This window comes from Lathyrus oleraceus, chromosome 6 (assembly GCF_024323335.1).
Source record: "Lathyrus oleraceus cultivar Zhongwan6 chromosome 6, CAAS_Psat_ZW6_1.0, whole genome shotgun sequence".
Lineage (NCBI taxonomy): Eukaryota > Viridiplantae > Streptophyta > Magnoliopsida > Fabales > Fabaceae > Lathyrus > Lathyrus oleraceus.
Window position 1 is genome coordinate 444,307,271 of NC_066584.1, and position 21,360 is coordinate 444,328,630.

The following is a 21,360-nucleotide window of genomic DNA, read 5'->3' on the forward strand; positions in this document are numbered from 1 at the left end:
TATTTATTGCTTTTCATTATCTTTAATATTATATTGATATATTTGTTGAATATTGGTTCCACTGTGTTGGGTACTTGGGTATTTGATTGCAAACCATGTGGGAAAGACTCTACACCCGAGTCTAGAGTGAAAAAAACATAAGATAGGACGATGGTTGAGTAGTACGGACTCCCGAGGTGAATACTTTGTAAGAGTCGGTACGAGAACCTCACTTAGAGTAGATCCTTTTGCAAATATTGTCGCCCGAGGTGTATACCTCGTAAGCTTCGATGTTTCAAAGGGGTCAATGACTCTAAGAACCTTTTAGAATATTGAACCATTGGCCAACTAGAAATGATGGTTGCGTAGTATGGATTCCCGAGGTGGATACTTCGTAAGAATCGATACGAGAACCTCGCTCAGGATAGATTCCCTAGATGGAGTTGATGACCGGAAAGTATTTTCCGTAAGCGTCAAACAGTCTTTTGAATCCATGACTCTGAGTACCCTATCTAGAACCCAGTGGATGGTTGCGTAGTACGGACTCCCGAGGTGAATACTTCGTAAGAGTCGGTACGAGAACCTCACCCAGAATAGATTCCCTTGATAGAGTTGACGACCGGAAAGTATTTCCCGTAAGCGTCAAACATTCTTGTGAATCAATGACTCTGGGGATCCTTTGTAACAAAGCCCTAGATCATACCCGGTGAGAACCCCGTTTTGGGAAGCAATCAAATTTATCCATACCTCGGACCTTTGAACCTGTCCAAAAAAAAAACATTGCATCCATCCATTCATTGCATATGCATAAAAAGCAAAACTCTTGGTTTTTATCAAACAAAATGCATCCATACATGCATTCATACATTTTCCAAATAGAGTCTCATTCCGCCCTTTCTTCCCCCAGTTTCACGCTGAATTTTCAACACCAGTATAATACTCGCGCCAGAGCAAGACAGAGAATGGCTGAACAAGAACAAGAGAGCGCCTGAGTTAGAGCTGAACTAGATGAAATCAAGGGAGGCATGTCCCAGATGCGAGAAATGCTGCAAGCTTTAACCTTCAGGTTCGAGATTCCACAAGCGACCGTGATTTCAGAGACCACGGGCCCAGCAGTGGAAGTCCCACCTCAGAGGACGTTACCCTCAACCCTTCCTCCATATGGGCTACCCTATGATTTCGTCCCCCGAGCGGAGGTGGTGCACGAAATGGGGCAATCTGTCCAACAAGCTGTGCCATTACCAGTTTACACCGACGCACGTCCAGTCATCCATATTGTGGTTCCACCAGCCGCCTATGCTAGGCATGTTGCTCATTATGAAGATCAAAACCATATGTATCAGACTGTTGACTCAACTGTTGCTGGTGACGAAGTAAGGTTTGAGGACTTCAGGGAGGTAAAGGAGAACATGCAGCTCCTTGAGAAGAAATTCCGAGATCTAGAAGGAGACCACGTCTTTGGATCTGCTGCCAAAGAAATGTGCCTTGTATCCGGGTTGGTGATTCCAGCAAAATTCAAAACTCCGGACTTCGACAAATACAAGGGGCATACTTGTCCTAAAAGCCATCTCATCATGTATTACCGCAAAATGGCTGCACACGTGGAGGACGACAAGCTAATGATCCACTGTTTTCAGGACAACTTAAGTGGGGCTCCTTCCAAATGGTATCTAAGTCTGGATCATAATAGGATCAGGTGTTTCCAAGACCTGTCAGACGCGTTCATAAAACATTACAAATATAATATGGACATGGCGCCTGACAGAAGAGTGTTGCAGAGCATGTTTCAGCATGATAAGGAGTCCTTCAAAGAGTACGCTCAGAGATGGAGGGAGCTGGCTTCTCAAGTCAAACTACCTCTAGCTGAGAAGGAATTGGCTGAACTGTTCATCGACACTGTCCAACCCCAATTCTACGAGAAGATGGTTGGAAGTTCTTCTTTGGGATTCTCCGAGCTTGTTGCTATAGGAGCTCGTGTGGAATATGGTGTAAGGAATGGCAAACTGGCGGCTGTAGCTGGAACTTCAAACGCTAATCAAAAGAAGTTCTCTGGAGGGTTTCCCAGAAAGAAGGAAGGGGAAACAAATGATGTGACTGTTGGTCAGGGAAGAGCTCCTCCAAGAAGGAGACCACAACAATATCCACCTCAGCAGTATGTTCAACAACCAATTCCCTATCAACAACCCATGTATCCCGTCCAATACGCTCCTCAGCCGTACGTAGCCGCTGTGACGCCTGCATTGAATCAACAGCCTGCTCAGACTTATCAAGCGCCTCCAGCTTATCGACCAGCGTCGGTTCAACCACGTGCCGCGGCTCCTCCAGCTTATCAACAAGCACCAGCAGCTCCTGTTTATCAACAACCGAGAGCTCAAGCGCCGAGGCAAAATGCTCAAAACCAAAACAGAAGGCAAGGGGAGAGGGCGACCTTCAATCTAATCCCAATGTCGTACACTGAGCTTTATCCCTCCTTGTTGCAAAAGGGGTTGGTGGTTCCCAGACCATTGGGACCTCCACCTGATCGTCTTCCTCCATGGTACAATCCTAATGCACATTGTCCTTTTCATGAGGGTGCCCCCGGGCATGACCTAGAGGGTTGCTACGCTCTAAAGCATAGGATTCGGGAATTGATTGAGAGCAAGATCTTGTCTTTTAAGGACATGAGACCGAATGTGAAGAGAAATCCTCTTCCTCCCCATGGAGATCCTGCGGTGAACGCCATTGAAGATGCATCTACTGTTGTTATGGTTGAGAAGGTGGATGATGTAAAGACTCCTTTGGCAGCATTCCATGCCCGATTGCTGGAAGTTGGCCTGGTTAATGTTGATCATGACAATTGTGAAGAGTGTGCCACACACCCAAGAGGATGTCAGGTGGTACGAGACAATATCCAAAACTTGATGGATGAAGGAGTGCTTCAAATATCCAGTGCTGTGAAGAACGAGGATGTGTTGGTGATTGAACCTTGTTTCAATTTACCTGAACCAGTTGAAATCCCATATTATAGTGGTGGAGTGGTTCCAGTGAATAGTAAGTTGTCGCCTGTCGAGATATGTATGCCCACGCCTTTTCCATACGAGAGCACCAAGGTTGTGCCTTGGAAATATGAGATTACCGCTGTGGAAAAGGTGGTTGAAGGAAGTTCAGACGCTGAAGTGACAAAAGCTGTAGGTGAAGACGTCACCAATATTGCAGGAATGAGCAGAATGACCCGTAGCGGTCGAATCTATACGCCCGAATTCAACGTGACTCCTCAAGGGTCGGCCAAGGAATCAACAGTTGTAACTCCTGCTAAAGAACCCGAAGTGGTCCAATCCGAAGATGCTGTGGAATTCTTGAAGTTAATCAAGAGAAGTGACTACAAGGTTGTGGACCAGTTGCATTAAACGCCGTCTAAGATCTCTATTTTATCTCTGTTGTTGAATTCCCAAGCCCATAGGGAGGCTTTGTTGAAGGTGCTTGCTCAAGCTCATGTAACACAAAGCATAACAGTAGACCAGTTTGATGGAGTTGTGGCAAATATCTCAACTTGCAATACTTTGAGTTTCAGTGGAGAGGAATCACCTGAGGTTGGACAAAATCATAATCGTGCCCTCCATATCTCGGTAAAATGCAAAGATGATGCTTTGGCAAGAGTGTTGGTTGATACTGGATCTTCTTTGAATGTTATGCCAAAGAGAACACTCGCCAAATTATCTTATCAAGGACCAGCTATGAAGCCTAGTGCCTTGGTAGTGAAAGCTTTTGATGGTTCCAGGAGAACAGTGATTGGAGAGGTTGAATTACCCATATTGATTGGCCCTCATATATTCTCGATTAATTTCCAAGTCATGGATATTAATCCAGCGTATAGCTGCTTATTGGGGCGTCCCTGGATTCATGCTGCAGGGGCAGTTACCTCCACCTTACATCAGAAAATGAAGTTTGTAGTGGACAATCAATTAATCATCATTTCTGGAGAGGAGGACTTTGTGGTCAGTCACCTTTCATCCTTCAGATACATTGAGGCTGATGAGGACGCTTTGGAAACTTCTTTCCAAGCTCTTGAAATAGCCAATGCCACTTTTGTGGAAATGAAGGACCCTGTTGGGAAAGCTTGTTCGTCTTTGGCGTCTCTGAAAAGCGCAAAGTCTAGTATTGAAGGAGGAAACCATGAAGGTTGGGGTTAACTTATTGATATTCGTGAGAAGCATGATCGCTTTGGTCTGGGATATGTGCCTTCCGCTGCGAAAGGAGCCCGAGTCCCTACAAAGGACAACACTCAAAGCATCCAGGAAGTATTCCTCAGCACAGGATTCATCCATGGAGATCAAGTCAATGCAGTTGAAGATAGCACCACAAATGAAGATGAGCCATGTTTGGTTTACCGGTGTGAGACAGCTTTGAACAACTGGAAGGCGGTTGAGATCCCCGAAATTTTTCCTTTGTCAAAGTAATAATTGTTGTATTTTTTCCTTTCAAATCCTTAGCTCTGCCCAAGGCTAATGGATCACGTTGTAGGGCCCCTTTTTCATTTTCAAATAATCATTATCAATGAATGAAAGACATTTTGTTAAACTCTTTTTTCATTTACTGGGTTTTCTTATAAAAAAATGGCAATCTTTTCAAAAACAAAAAAATATTTCATTTATGCATTTTCTATTTTTACTTTTCTAAAAGAAATCAATCATTCAAACATGCAGAATAAATGATAACCCCGTTGAATCCAATGACTTTACTACCTCTCATAACTTTGACTCCCCTATCTACCAAGCGGAAGAAGAGGGTGAAGAAGATTGTTACATCCCCGACGAATTGGCAAGGCTGCTCGAGCACGAGTCCAAAGCCCTTCAGCCACATGAAGAACCAGTGGAAACAATCAACCTTGGCACAGAGGAAGAGAAGAAAGAAGTTAAAATTGGCACCACACTTGAAGCAAGTGTCAAGGAGAGATTGGTTAAGCTGCTACAAGAATATGTGGATGTATTTGCATGGTCATACCAGGATATGCCAGGTCTAGACACCGACATCGTTGAGCACGAGCTGCCACTTCAGCCAGATTGCCCGCCAGTAAAACAGAAACTCCGAAGAACGAGACCAGATATGGCTCTGAAGATTCGTGAAGAAGTCAAACGACCAGCAGTGGCGAAGTACCCACAATGGGTAGCTAATATTGTACCTGTGCCCAAAAAGGATGGTAAGGTGAGGATGTGTGTTGACTATAGGGATCTAAACAGAGCTAGTCCAAAAGACGATTTCCCTCTACCACACATTGATACTTTGGCAGACAACACTGCAATATTTGTTGTCTTCTCCTTTATGGATGGTTTTTCTGGATACAATCAAATCAAGATGGCTCCAGATGACCTGGAGAAGACCACTTTTATCACCCCTTGGGGCACTTTTTGCTACAAGGTAATGCCTTTCGGTCTCAAAAATGTTGGGGCAACTTACCAAAGAGCTATGGTCCCTCTTTTCCATGATATGATGCACAAGGAGATAGAGGTCTATGTTGACGACATGATCGCCAAATCTCAGAATGAAGAAGATCATATGAGCCATCTGAAGAAGCTGTTTGAATGCCTCATAAAGTTTAGATTACGATTAAACCCTGCAAAATGCACATTTGGTGTCCGTTCAGGGAAGTTGCTTGGTTTTATCGTTAGTCAACGAGGAATTGAGGTGGACCCTGACAAGGTCCGAGCTATACAAGAAATGCCTGCTCCATGCACCGAGCGAGAAGTTAGAGGTTTCCTTGGACGTTTGAATTACATCTCAAGGTTTATCTCACACATGACGGCCACGTGTGAGCCTATCTTGAAATTGCTTCGAAAAGATCAGGCTGTTGAATGGAATTCTGATTGTCAAAATGCTTTTGAGAAGATCCATCAATACTTGCAAGAGCCTCCTATTCTGATTCCACCTGTCCCAGGAAAGCCATTAATCATGTATATGACTGTGCTTGAAGGATCAATGGGATGCGTGCTGGGGCAACATGACGAAACTGGTCGGAAAGAACATGCTATTTACTATCTGAGTAAAAAGTTTACTGATTGTGAAAGTCGATATTCACTTTTGGAAAAGACTTGTTGCGCGCTAGCATGGGCCGCTCGTCGTTTGAGGCAATACATGATTTGCCATACTACTTTGTTGATCTCAAAAATGGATCCAATAAAGTATATCTTTGAGAAACCTGCCTTAACTGGAAGACTTGCCCGTTGGCAGATGCTTTTGTCAGAGTACGACATCCAATACGTAACCCAGAAGGCAATCAAGGGAAGTGTGTTAGCAGAGTATCTTGCTCACCAACCAGTTGAAGACTATCATCCATTAAAGTTTGATTTCCCCGATGAGGATATAATGGTGATAAAGGATTGTGAGACCCCAGGCCCAGATGAAGGACCAGAACCAGGGTCTCGATGGAAGCTCGCGTTCGATGGTTCTTCCAATTACAGTGGTCATGGTGTGGGAGCTATTTTGATGAATCCAAATGGTGGCTTTGCCCCTTTCACAGCAAGGTTGTGCTTTGATTGTACGAATAATGTCGCAGAATATGAAGCTTGTATCCTTGGTCTTGAAGCCGCAATTGATCTCCGAATCAAGATCCTTGAGGTGTATGGAGATTCAACCTTGGTGATCTATCAAGTCAAAGGTGAATGGGAGACCCGTGATGCGAAGCTGATCCCGTATCGTGCTCATGTTGTGAAGATGATAGAATACTTCGGCGATATCACTTTCCATCACATCCCAAGAGTAGAAAATCAAGTGGTTGACGCTTTGGCAACATTAGCATCAATGTACCAAGTCAGATTCCATAATGAAGCTCCACTTATTCGAATCGAACGAAGAGATGAGCCTGCCTACTATCAGCTGATTGAAGAAGAAACTGATGGTAAACCTTGGTTTCATGATATCAAGCGATATCTTTTAAGTCAAGAGTATCCAGAAGATGCTACACTGTTGGATAAGAAAACTCTGAGGAGGTTATCGTCCAAATTCTTTTTGAGCAATGATGTGCTTTACAAGAGAAACCATGACATGGTTCTGCTCAGATGTGTGGATAGACACGAAGCAGACATGTTAATCAAGGAGATTCATGAAGGATCCTTTGGAACCCATGCCAATGGACATGCCATGGCCAAAAGGATTTTGAGAGCTGGCTATTATTGGTTGACCATGGAATTCGATTGTTTCAGCTATGCTAGAAAATGTCATAAATGCCAAATTTATGCTGATAAGGTGCATGTACCGCCAACACTGTTGAATGTTTTAACATCACCTTAGCCTTTCTCAATGTGGGGCATCGACATGATTGGTGCTATAGAGTCGCCATCGATTACTTTACTAAATGGGTAGAGGCTGCTTCCTACGCCAATGTGACGAGACATGTGGTTGCTCGCTTTATCAAGAAGGAGATTATCTGCCGCTATGGAATTCCAAGCAAGATCATCACCGACAACGGTTCAAACTTGAACAACAAGACAATGACAGAATTATGTGAGAGTTTCAAGATTGACCACCATAATTCTTCTCCATATCGTCCAAAGATGAACGGTGCTGTTGAAGCTGCCAACAAAAATATCAAGAAGATCCTGCAAAAAATGGTGAAAACTTATAAGGATTGGCACGAGATGCTGCCCTTCGCTTTGCATGGATATCGGACCTCAGTCCGCACTTCAACAGGGGCAACCCCATTTTCCTTAGTGTATGGGATGGACGCAGTTCTCCCAGTTGAAGTAGAGATACCTTCAACGAGAATATTGATGGAAGCCAAGCTGGACAAAGCTGAATGGATCCAGAACAACTATGATCAACTTAACCTCATTGATGAGAAGCGTATGACCGCTCTGTGCCATGGACAATTGTACCAGCAACGAATCAAGAAGGCATTTGACAAAAAGGTCCATCCTCGAGAGTTCAAGGAAGGAGATCTCATGCTCAAGAAGATCTTGCCAGTACACAAAGATTCACGTGGGAAGTGGACTCCCAACTATGAAGGCCCATACGTTGTAAAGAGAGCATACTTTGGAGGTGCTCTATTCCTCACAACTATGTGTAGCACCTCAAATTTGCACCTCTCATTTTGTACATTCATTTTCATTGTAGGTCATTAACATTAACATTGTCCACTGCATAGCATTGCATTGTCCATTGCCTAGTGCAAGTCATCAGTCAAGACTAGTCAGGAGATCCAATTGTGCAAGCAAGCAAGTGCATTTCCTATTGAAGCAAAGCCCTAGGGTTGGTTCATTGAGTTCATGAGACCTAGGGATCATTTTGAAGTGGTTTGGCCAAAGGTTGGATGCTCAAAGCTCATTAGTCATTGCACAATGCATCTGAAACCCTAGAAAGTCAACCAAAGTCAACTGTGCATGAAATCATGGATTTGAAGGTGGGAGATGGTTAGAGAGGCCTCATTCATGTCCATACAAGTCTCATTTGACATTTCAAACATCAACAATGAAGAATTTGAGGTCAGAAGAGAAGTTTCCAAAAATAGTAAGTGACCTGTAATTTGAAATTGCCAAAAATGGAAAGGTTTTCTCCTCACGATTACATCATCAAGAAAGCTTCAAATTAAATTTTGTCCAACATGAAAGGTGTAGATCTTGCTCTCCCATTTCCAAAAAGTCCAAGAACATGAATTTCTCATGTGTGGTTGAAAAGTTATGGATCAATCATTGCCAAGTCAATTTGAACTTCAAGCTTGCATAACTTTTGAACCATAAGTCCAAATGAGATGGTTCTTTTTGTAACATTTCTATTTTGACATGAGCTATCTAAAACGTACATCAAAAACCATGCATTCTCATCACATAATTTTTTGATTTTTCACTTGATTTTTGGATGGAATTTTCAAATTTTAAAGTAATGCATTGCTTACACATTTCAACACTTCCATTGGCTTACAAATAGAATTTTGAGTGGATTTAGGCCCAATTTCGTGTACTGTTCCATTCATACCATGCATAGAGGTGGAAATATCAATTTTGCATAAACACTTGTTTTCACTAATTCCACTTACCAGATGGCTGAACATGATTAAGAACTTGATTAACAGATGATATATAAGTGAAACCCTAACAGATTTCATCATTAACACATCAAAATCTCAGATCTAGATCTATTTTGCAAAATCTCTTCAAACTTTTGCTCTCACTTTTCCTGCGAATTTCTTCACAAACATTGCTTGGTTCTTGATCAAATCATCCTCCACAAGCATTTTTGAACAAGGTTGAGGCAATATTTCAAGGATTTCGAGCTGTTTTGGGAACTGTTGAAGCTAGCATTCATCAATGGCAGTTGAGGATTTGAGCTGCATCAAGCACAATTGAGCATTGAACCTTCATCCATCACACTGTACAAGCATTGGAGAGCCGCTGTTTGGACTTTACAAGGCTTGAAAACAACAAATCCAGTTCTGCACTTCAATTAAGGTTAGAATTCGATCATCACCATTCATGAAATTAGGATATGCATGTGGTAGATCTTTGAATGTAGAATGCACTGAGCTTCGTATCGTGGAATTTCATCAAGAAATGAATGAGTTATGTCGAATCTAAGTTTAAAGTATGAATGTTCTTGCATGCGAATCTTTGAACCTAGGATGATTTAGCATAATCCAAGCCTCGATCCATGTTGTGTTTTGAAAGATGAAGCTAATGGTGTATTCATTTTTGATTTCTGGTACAATTGTTCTTGAGCGTATGAATCTGTGATGAACACGATGAACATCCTAGGGTTTTAGTTTCCAGATTGCTTTTGATCCAGCAGGCGCGCGTTTGCATGGATTTTCATGTTAATCTTCATGTAGTGGTACAGCGTGGCAGTTACATGGCGTCTTGATTGGTTCTCAGTCACTCACCTTGCCACCTCAACTTTAATGAAACGCGGCGTTTCATTGTAAACGCACTAGTTTCAAATCCCAACACACTTCGATTCCCCGCTCTGGACAGTTCAAACCATGCTTTAGCATTTTTGGTCATTATTTCCTCCATGTTCATGCTTTGTGCTTCATTGTTTTTTAATTTTTTCTCCATTTCAAAAATTCATAAGTCCATGAATAATTGTCCAAATGAGATGGGATTTTTTGCATGATGTCCCTCAAGATGTCTAGTATTTTATGGTTATTTTCTAAAAATTGTGCACGCATGGATTTTTATGTTGCTTAGGGAATGTATATACATGTGCTATCTTGTACCTTGGTTGCCATTTTGATCATGCAATGATGGATTTTAATCCAATGATTATGAAACTTTGCATGCTTAAACTAGACACCTTTAGGGATTATTTAGTATAGAGTTCGCATTTTTCTCATTTCTGGTTGTGGAGATATGCTTTGGTTAAGGTAGGTGTGACAATGTGTGTCACACCTTTGCTTGCTTGACTTGTGGATTTTCTTTGCCATGCCAATTCAATGCCAATTGATGTGATTTTTTTCATGATGCTACCTTTGGATGTTAGGATTGATTGTGAATTTTGGTAGAATTTTTGAATGTATTTCCAATTTGTTTGAGATTTTCTTTGCTGATTGGTCATGTTTGGACTCTTTGAGAGTCATGAACTTAGATGATTTGTGAAATGGTGGATGTTTATCATATGAACTTGAAATTTTGCACATGTTTTCTAGACACTTTGAAGTTTGTCTTGGCTTTGGTTTGATGTCCATATCATGTTTGGATTCTGTTTTAGGATTATGTTAAGATGATGCATCCAATTGTGCCTTGTTTGAGCTTGTTTGTGTATACCTTGCCTTTATGAATTTAATTGCCTTGCTTAAACTTGTCCAAATGCCTTGAAATTTGGTATGATGATCATGTTATGAGTGATGTTTAGCCATGATTTTTCTTGGGATTTATTGAGTCATTCTTGAGTTTATGTGGATTGGTTCATTCTGTTTGCTTCTATGAGCTTTCAAATTGCATGCCTTGCCATGTTTGCTTTATGAAATGAAATTGGTGTATGATATGAATGTGAGACTTTTTGGATGATGTTCCTAATTGATTGAGCTTGCTTCTTGTCAATTTTCATGTTCTGTTTTGGATTATTTCTCCCACTTTGACCCTAGGCCTTGTCCTAGTGGTTTGTGCTTATGGTTGAGTTGTGTTTTCAGGACAAGAAGCATATGGCCTTGAGGAATTGGTTCATTGGCTTGAGCTACCTATTTGATTGATGTTGATTAACATTGAGTTGTCTTGTAGGTGTATTAGCTCCTTTGAGTTGAGCTTGTGCTTCGCTTCCTGTGCTTTGATGCTTGTCTGTTTAATTGTGTACTGTTGACTGTTGACCACTAGTTTGTCTGTTTGACTTTTGTTGACTTGTATACTGATTGTGTTAGATTGTTTTCAGGTACCTTAGTTGCTATAGTTCCTTTGTGAACTTGCTTTTGCTTTGCTTGATAGCTTGAGCATTGAGGTATATTTTCTTTTCTCCATGTAGTCTGGAAGACCTGGCCTGTTATGTGGTCAGGCACCTGCCTGAAGTCCTCCTTAAGAGGCAATGTTTGTGATTGTTTATCTTTGTCCCCTGTACATATCAAAGACCTCCTAAGTGAAGAGGCATTGGCAGATACAAGAGATGTGTAGTCCATCTCCTGCTAATCAGTGAGTCATCCACTTTGCTCACACACCTTGTGTTGATGCATTGTGGATAATAGCTCAAGATCTTTGTTGTGTCAGTCATGTGGATAGAAGAGTTCCAACTTTCTGAACTCCCACACTTTCATTTGTCTGAAGCTCTCCCGGGCCAGGGATAAGAGCTGTGAGGCACACCCCTCACTTCCTATTTCATCTGCTTCACCCTAACTCTCAATGTTAGGGTTAAGAGCTAACATCACCCTGTTACAGTGGTTTGTTTGTCGAGGTTGATATGACCCCTCGACTAAAACCTAACCTTGATTGAGCCAACTGATTGCATATAGTGTGTGCTATTTGTGCTTGTGTGTTTGTGTTTTTTTAGTTTAGCTTGCTTCCTGTGCAAGTTAGGATTAGTTTGGCTTGCTTCCTGTGCAAGTCATGTTTAGGTTAGCTTGCTTCCTGTGCAAGTTAGATAGCAACCTTAACATAGGGCTATGATGCATGACAACTTCTAGGCTCGAGTCGTAGTCTCCCTAGTAGTTTGTGTCTCCCTTTGTATCTGGTTAGGCTAGTCCTTTGTCCCTGCGTAGGGGAACTACGTCGCCATGATCCTCATACCAGATGAGGTACGTAGGCAGGAGATGAGCTGATCTCTCCAGGCGCCCTTTTTGTTTTGTTTGTGTGAGTTGTTTCTCCTTTTCTGGTTGGAGTCCGATGTAAGTCCAGCGATTGGCATTCGGTTTCCATGTTGGAGTCCGACGTAAGTCCAGCGATTGGCAGTTGGTTTCCAGTGTGTGTTTATTGGTTCGGAGTCTGATGTAAGTCCAGCGATTGGCATTCGGTTTCCATGTTTGCCTGTTTTGTGTGGAGTTTGACGTAAGTCCAGCGATTGGCAGTCGGTTTCCTGTGTGGTTTTGTTTGGCGTGCGTTAGCCGAGCTACGAGTGCTCTGATTCTTCTTTAGTCCGAGAAGATACGTATGCATAGGATGCGACATCCTAGCGAGCACGTTTTCCCCTGTCCCGAACTACGTCGACTCTGATGTCTGTTCCTGACAGACTACGTAGGCCCAGGATGCGATATCCTGCCGAGTTAGTTTCTTTTGTCTTTCCTGTGTCTCCTTTCAGCCAGTGTTTGATGTTTGAGCAGTGTTTAGCAACCTTTATCCTTCCTTTTGTGCGTGGATCCCGTCGAGTACGACGGATGCGTAGGGGTGCTAATACCTTCCCTTCGCATAACCGACTCCCGATCCCATCTCTCTTTGGTCGCGAGACCATGTCTTTTCCAGGTTTACTTCGAGCGTTTCCTTTCTCTCTTTTGGGATAAATAACGCACGGTGGCGGCTCTGTTGTCTCTTTTTCCCGCCGGTTTTTCGCGTAATGCGACAGCTGGCGACTCTGCTGGGGACAAAGAGAAGTTGACCTCTTGCTGGTCCATCTTCCCTAAGCGAGTCTCTCCTAGCGCTCTCTAGGTTAGGGTTTTGGTTGCTTTTGCTGTTTTATTTATTGCATTCATTTATTTATTGTTTGCATTTATGTTTGCATTTATGTTTGTATTCATTCATATTCATCTGTTCATCTGGCTGGCTGGTTGTCTGTTTCTCTCTGTTGGGGTGGGAGTTACATGAGGTAAAAGGCCCAATACCCAGGCCATGAGTGAAATCTAGGATACTTAGGAATATAGTGATTCATGGGAAGCGGGTGGTATTGCGCCACTTAGCGGAACATTGATATCACGAGCAGTTCAGACCCTGATAGGATATTATCGTTACATACTTCGGGTGTGTATATGATGATATTCTATGAAAGGTTATTTATGCTGCGTTTCTCTCGACCTTACCCTGGCCTAGATGACACCCGTGAGTGGGGAGGGAATGATCATTATTACAGGTACAGTTGGTGACTTGTTGGTGACTTGTGATCCTGTTGGTGACTATGGGTTCAGATGACAGTTTCTCATATGACTTTGGGTTTCAGATGAATTGTGGTTCCGAGTTTAAGCCGAAGCTTCGATCCTGTGTTCTGAGATACACAGCCAACCAGTCTTGTCTGCATCATTTGCATCATAGCATGTTTATTTTCAAAAAAATAAGCAATAAAAAAAAAGAATTGAAAAAAGAGAAAAAAGAAAAGCTAATCTCTGCATGCATATCATTTCTCAGGTACATTCTAGAGTCTATTAACTGATAGAGATGGCAACGGTCCCAGAGTTGAAGCGGAAGACTTGCTCCTACAGCTTTTGTCATACCCCGATTTTGGTCCTGAATGTTTTATGTTTTTTATTTTTGTTTAGCATGCTTGGCCTAACCTTACTTTGGTTTTATATGAGGATTGGTCTTGATCCAAAGTCATGGTGTTGTTCATGTGATTGTTAATGCACATATGGTCTTGGTCATCCGAACAACCAACCTTCTTGTGTCACAAGCCAATTGCCCATCATGCCACTTGATTCATGAATATCCCTTTCAAATCCTAATCTTATACCATCATTTCATGGCCTTGTTAAGACACACTACCAGTCAAGTCATGTTCTTTTCAAAGTCAAGCACTCAAGTCATAAAATAAACCAATTGTAAAACAAATTTCAAACCATTTCAATTCATTTCACATCATTCTAAACCATCACATTTGATTCTACATAAGAAAAAAGGGTACAAGTCTTGACAGTTTTGACCAATTGTTGACTTTGGTCAACAGTTGACTTTTTGGTCAACATTGACCAAAGTCACACAAAACCCAAAAGCCTTAATTTTCACCACAATCATCAATCATTTATCCATTTACAAGAAAAATGCAAATAAAATTGAATTTTAACCAATTGTTGACTTTGGTCAACAGTTGACTTTTTGGTCAACTTTGACCAAAGTCAACCCTATGCCATTGGTCATCCCTAATCACTAAGTGACTGGACATAACTCTCATTCCATTATCCATGTCCATCTTATCTTTGGTTTAACCACTTGTGCTTGGCTTCTTCACTTTAATGTCAACATGGTCACACCTTGAACCTTTGGAATCTTGCTTTGCCAATTAACTTCCATCATGCTGCATTTGCCCTGCTATACCAACCTGCTGCAACGCCTAACCTGCACAGACCAAAGTCATAACCAACATTAAGGTAAATCCATGAAGTGTTGCTAATATGCCATGACCTAAAACCATAAGTGTTGTCAATGGCCAAGCATAAACCTGCTGTGAGCATGAGCCAGCAGGACCCAATTCAAAGGTTTTAACCAAACTTCTCACTCTAAGATCACGAGAAGAACGATGGATTCTCATGATAATCATTCAGCTAGAGTTCATCAAACTACAACCTGCAAAACAACAGCACCCCACACACACAGAAGCAAACCGCAACAGTAACTAACATGTCGGAGAATTCAGTACAGAGTTTATTTCATAACTTTGAGAAAGTTGCAAATTTTGTTCAACATCACGTATCTAATTTCATAGGCCATCATATCCAGTCATCAGGAACCTCTGGTATAGGCTTTGTCAATGCCTCCATCAAAGCCCCATTTGTGAAAACTACATCTTCTGTACAACCACGTGATCCTGTTGTCAAAGGTAAGTCCTCTACCCTTGTGACTAAAGAAGACCTTGGAAGGGCTACATGGACTTTTCTTCACACTCTTGCTGCTCAGTATCCAGACAATCCTACAAGACAACAGAAGAAAGATGTAAAAGAACTGGTACAGATCTTGTCTCGAATGTACCCTTGCAGTGAATGTGCAAATCATTTTAAAGAAGTTCTTAGATCAAATCCTGTACAGTCGGGGTCACATGCTGAATTTTCTCAGTGGCTATGTCATGTGCATAATGTTGTCAATAGAAGCATCGGCAAACCAATTTCCTGCATGAAAAGGTCATGGCGGAATTCTTCAAGAATTAATTCATGAATTGTTCGACCCTTTAGCTTCCCTCAAAATGGTGATGGAACAGTATCAATCCAAACATTCCTGCAGCATACAAAAGAACAACCAGCGCAACCAATAGTTTGCCTGCAAGAGGACCAACCAAGTTTCACTTACCATCCTCATCAACACATTTAACATTGCCTTGCAAACACCCTGCAGGAACAAGCAAACATGTCTGCAACCATCAAACCTGGACAGGTCAAGTGCACATCATGCCGCAAACACCTAGCATACAAATGGCATCCAAGAAACATTCAACCATGCATCATCCAGCATATACTCAGACCAGGAACAATTGCATCATGTGGTACTACAAAACATACTGCACAAATACATCATCATAATACTACACCAAGTTAAATATGTAAGCTCAGTCTTGAAACTTAGCCCACTTTGCATGTTGATTAACAACCAGAGGCATACACAAAATCCACAAGCCATGCTTACCTGCAAGTAAACAAACCAAAAGTCTGTAGCAAGATTCATGCAAATATCCCAACAAAGCAGTCAACAGTTAATGCAAGCCATGTGATTGCATCCCACTTAAGCCAGAACAATGCCAATTATGCCACACAATAAGCCAAAGAGTCATACCTGCATAAGACATGGCAATGCTAACACCCTAAAACCAACTGGATAACCAGCCTTAAGCCAAGTGAGCATGTTGCAACATATTGTCAATATCCTGCAGAACAGGATACCAGGCATGACCAAACACCAAGCCTATTCACATCAACTTTTGACCATTACCAATGCATCATAACAATTCGTATAATACAAGCATGGTAATGGGTTCCAAACAGATAGCATTGCAAACCTCCACAAGTCAGAATCCACAGCAGAATCCGTAGCAGAGCTTGGCTCACAAAAACTCAATATGTCAAAGCACCTACATGATACACCACTAGATAAGATGCCATTGGCAGGTTTGCTAGCATCGTATAATCCTCCAACATCAACCAAACCGCAACATCTTCAAGTATTCAAAACAATCTGCAAAAGTGATTTGTCTGGTTCATTTGGCGGTGAACTCTGCAGGATTAGTGTCTGTTGTAGAGTAGGTAAAACATGCAGAACTTCCTTCAACTGATGTTATGCAGTAACAAACCAATGGCAGGCTCTGGTTATTCAAAAGCTTGAAAATGAACAAATTTGATTGGGACCATCCACTCCACTTGTAACCAATTTTCACTGCGTTAAAAGAAAAACAGCAAGGCAGTTAAATTCCAGAAAAAAATCCCAAAATGGAATAGAGATAAAATTCAAAGAGAAAGTATGAGTCCATATTACCGTTTCTAGTCTAGCATCAAACAGGCAATTTGATTCTGAGAACACCCAAAGCGCTTTGCAGAGTTACTCTTCTGGAACACAAAAAACACCAATTGAAACCCTAGCTGCAGAAATATAAAAGGAGAAGCGAATCAGGAATTGAGGACAGAAAAAAACTTGGAGGCGAAAATCTCAAACAAAAACCCTAAAATCCCAAAATCGGATACCTGGATTGGGAGGCCAACTTCTTCACGCCTTTCACCGCCGCCGTGACACTTTGTGAGAATTTCTTTCCTTTTTCCTTTTATCATTTTCATGTATTTGTTGATAGATTCGGTGAGAGTGATGAGAGTAGAGAGTCTCGTCTGAGAGAGAGCGATTGAGTGAGAGAGGTACGGTTGAGAGAATAATTTTGGTTGGAGTTTGTGAGAGTGGCGCGATTGAGAGAGGGTTTCGTTGAGAGGAACGTGAGGTCGCGTGTGAGAGAGATTTCGTTAAGAGATTGAAAGAAGCGTGAGAGAGAGGAGCGTTTGAGAGATTGGAAGAGAACGAGGACGAGGGTCTGTTAGTTGGTTTCCATTTTCCTTTTTTTTTAAATTTATTTTTAAATAAAGATAAACATTGAAACAATAAAAATTTTATGTTTTAAATTTCCTAAGTTTTCATTTGATAATATTTTCATTTAATATATTACATTAACATTTTTTGATTCCCAATTTACTAGCCTCTAGAACCCAACAGCCAAGCGGTTGGGTTTATTAGGATAGTCCAACAGACTTTTTTTTTATTTTAGTTTTTTATTCTAATGTTTAATCTATTTTGGTTTATATATTTAAAGTAGCATCAAAATAATAAATAACCATGAGTGGTCTGGTGGAGAGGGGTGGTTTCTAAGGTCTTTAGTGTAGTGGGTTCGATACTCGTATTGAGCATTTTATTTCTTTCAGCATTTGCATTTTATTTTCTTTTAGCATTTTATTTTATGTTTATGTTTTTATTATACTCATGGTTGATCTGCTTTCTTTTAATTTCATCATTCATTCAAAGCCATTTTTAAACTATAAAAGTCATATTTTTCTCGATTTAATATCGAGCCCTTTTTTCCACACCCTTGTAAGTCGATTGCTTTTTAAGCATCGCCATCAACCTCACATAGCTTACTCTTGGGCTTTCTTACAATGAGTCGGTTCTCTTGCACTTACACTCATATTTCGCATCATTTTGTTGTTAGGGCCCGATTTAATTATTTCATGTTTTTTGACAACCCCCATTCATAACAAATGTATCCCTCTCCCATGAAATGTATAATATTTATTCTTTCATTCTTTATTCATCTGTAAATACAAGAATTAAAGTGAACATTCGATAACCATTTCAAAGCAAGATCAAAACCTCGATCGAACGTCGAGTAATCATTTTTCAAAACCTAACAGAACCAGCACGTATTCATCCCCTTTTGTAAGTCGATTGCTTTATGCGTCGCCATCAACCTTGTAAGTCGATTGCTTCATGCATCGCCATCTACCCTTATCCCTAACACTTCTCCTCGCTCCATTCGTCAGCTCTTGTTCCGATTAGGTACCACCCATTAGATAGAACCCTTTGTATGATAACATAGGTAAGATTCCCATATCCTTTTGTATGATAACATAAGTAGGATTCCCATATTCTTTTGTATGATAACATAGGTAGAATTCCCATATTCTTTGCATGCTAACATTAGGTAGATATTCCCACTTGTAAATCCTAAACACTTAAATACATATTGCATGACAACTCTAGGGCAGAGCTTCCCCCACTTCTAGACCTTTCTGAGCGTCTCCGATCTTGTGGCATGTAGTCCGTTCTATTGCAAAGAGGTAACTGCCTAAGACTTGATTCAGCGAGCTGCGACACCTACTGCTAGGACGTGAACACATCGCCCACTCTCCTTTGACACAACTGGTGTCCTCCTTTTGTAAGTCCATATTCAGATGGCAATCCCTATGTAGCCGAACTACGGCAACTCTGATTCTCATGTTCAGATGAGATACGTAGGCACAAGATGCGAGGTCTTGCCGAGTTTGATTAACGACTAACAACTAATCCTTGTTTGCTTTCGCCCTTATTGCGATCCTTTCTCTCGCCCTCGTTGCGATCGAGACCTTCCTTTTCTCTTGCCCTAGTTGCAATCGAGACCTTTGTTCCCGTAGTTAGCTGAACTACGTTTTGCTCTGATTCCCATTCCCGATGAGATACGTAGGCATAAGACGCGACGTCTTAGCGAGCACACATCTCTTTCACCCCTAGGTAGCCGAGCTACGAAGACTCTGATTCTCATATTCATATGAGATACGTATGCAATGGATGTGATATCTATGCGAGTCGTTTTTCTCTTGACCCTTTTAGTAAATAGTACATTAGATAAACACACACCCTTTAGACAAGAACAACAAGAGTGGATCCCGTAGAGTACTACGGATGCGTAGGGGTGCTAATACCTTCCCTTCGCATAATCGACTCCCGAACCCAAGATTTGGTTGCGAGACCTTGTATTTCCCTTTCCTTTCGCATAATCGACTCCCGAACCCAAGATTTGGTTGCGACTCTTCTGTCATCTTTTTCTTTCGCCGGTTGTTTTTTTCGCACCCTTGTATTTTTCAGGTTGCGACAGCTGGAGACTCTGCTGCGGACCCGGTTTCCCTAAGCGAGTCCCTCCTAGCTTTTGTAGGTTTCTTGTTTGTTGAGTGTTTATTCTTTTGTACAGTTATTTATTTCCAAGCATTTATCTACTTTATTCTTTTGCATTGTGTACATATCATTGTTGTGTCTGTTGGCTCTGTGGGATTGTCTGTTTGTTGGGATGAGATATTTTATGAGAGATAAGCCCACTACCCAGGCTTTGAGTGTACACATAGGTGTTAGTGTGGATAGTCATGAGGCTTGCGTGGCATGTTGCTATGTTAAGTTGTTCATGAGACCCACATTCCAGACGAGGTTTCTATTGGATATATTTTGTCCTATGGGTGTTCCATAACGACAGATATTCCTTTAGAAATCGTCGACTCTGGTGACCATTTCCCGAGAACTCAGTCGAGGTCTCTCCTCCGAGATGCGTTTAGGTCAGCTCTGGTGGGCGCATTCTCGCTGCTCAATCCGAGGACCCTGAGACTGGGAACTTGCTTTAGGATATCCTGTTGAGGGGAGTCAGCGGAGGTCTTTTATCCCGTAATAATGCCAAACCTTCAGTGGTAAACGTATTATTCTCGACTGAAGGGCTGAAGCTGACAAACTTCTGTTCTTAGAACCTACCAGTGAGGGGCGGGCTAAATTCAGGGAACCTTAACCTCCAACCAACCCGGTTTTCTGGAGCAGAGTTTTGATCTTATATTATATTCTTCAGTGGGTTTTCTCTTCAGACAGTGCAACCCGACAGATGTTCAAGCAGATACAGCAGTCCTGATTTCCATGTCACTGCATTGCATCACATCATTCTGCATTCATATCATTTAACACATGTTTATCCATTTCTAAGGGGTTTACATCTTCTTCTTGATTCCGGTCGGGGTTTTATGGTTCTCCAGAGATGGATATTGGCAGAAAGAGACACGTCGCTTACAAGTTTCCAGTGGTTTGTTTGGAGCCTATTCAACAACTGATGAAGTTAATGAATCACGATTCTCTAGAAGGATTCCGGAAGGAGTACGGTTTGATTCTAAGTTTCATCACAGTTCTTTCCAAGAATCAACATGATGCTCTCTTTACACTGCTGCAGTTCTATGACCCTCCATTGAGGTGTTTCACATTCCCGGATTATATTTTGGTCCCTACTTTGGAGGAGATTGCCAGTTTTCTCAGAGTTCCTATCAAGTCACAGTTGTTGTTCTATAGTTCTGAGTTTCTGCCCGATCTCAGCATGGTTGCTTCGGCCACATATTTGGGGAAATCAGTCTTGAAGGCTAACATGTGTCAGAAGGGAGGAGTCAGTGGTTTTCATTTGAGTTTCTTACTGGGAGAACCAAAGAAGAAACTTGAAGATGGTGACCAGAGGGGTTTCAATGCTGTGTTGGCTCTTTGTGTGTATGGGATTGTCCTGTTCCCTAATGTTGCCAAATTTGTGGACATGGACGCAATACGCCTCTTCGTGTTGGGAAATCCGGTGCCGACCTTGCTAGGAGAGTTCTTTCATTCAGTGCACCACAGAAATGAGAATAGAAAAGGAGGGTTGTTGAATTGTTGTGCGCCTTTGTTTCATAAGTGGTTCAGATCTCACCTACCCAAATCAGGAGCGTTCGTTGATGTCGAGGACTCGTTGAGTTGGTCGAAGAGATTGATGGGGTTGAGAGCTGAAGATATTTCTTGGTGGTCTGACCGGAGCTTGCTTCGGGCGGATATTATTCACAGTTGTGGGAACTTCCCAAATGTACCGTTGGTAGGAAGAAGAGGAGGAATCAACTATAATCCTTCTCTAGCAGTCAGACAGTTTGGATATGCTTTAAGAACTCCGCCTTTGGAAAAGGATGTGGAAGAATCTCTGTTTTTCCATTCTTCGCCTGATTTAACTGTATCCCGTAAGGCAGCTGAGGCCTGGCTCAAGGTGATCAAGAGAGGAAGAACTGTGCTTGGAAAAGGAGATTGTAGAACTTACCCTCAGTATGGAGAG

General features: G+C 41.7%; 2 protein-coding genes across 2 annotated transcripts in view; both read left to right on the top strand.

The window, feature by feature from the left end:
- The first annotated feature begins 1,013 nt into the window (after positions 1–1,013).
- LOC127096168 (uncharacterized) lies at positions 1,014–3,365 on the top strand. The gene has a single exon (XM_051034778.1). It carries the CDS (start codon positions 1,014–1,016, stop codon positions 3,363–3,365), a length of 2,352 nt encoding a protein of 783 aa, XP_050890735.1.
- An 11,493-nt stretch (positions 3,366–14,858) lies between these two features.
- Positions 14,859–21,360, top strand: part of LOC127096169 (FAD-linked sulfhydryl oxidase ERV1) — a 42,831-nt gene continuing 36,329 nt past the window's right edge. Inside the window, exon 1 of the mRNA XM_051034779.1 lies at positions 14,859–15,010. Coding sequence (XP_050890736.1) covers positions 14,901–15,010 — 110 coding nt within the window. The 5' untranslated portion in view covers positions 14,859–14,900. The remainder of the gene's footprint in view (positions 15,011–21,360) is intronic.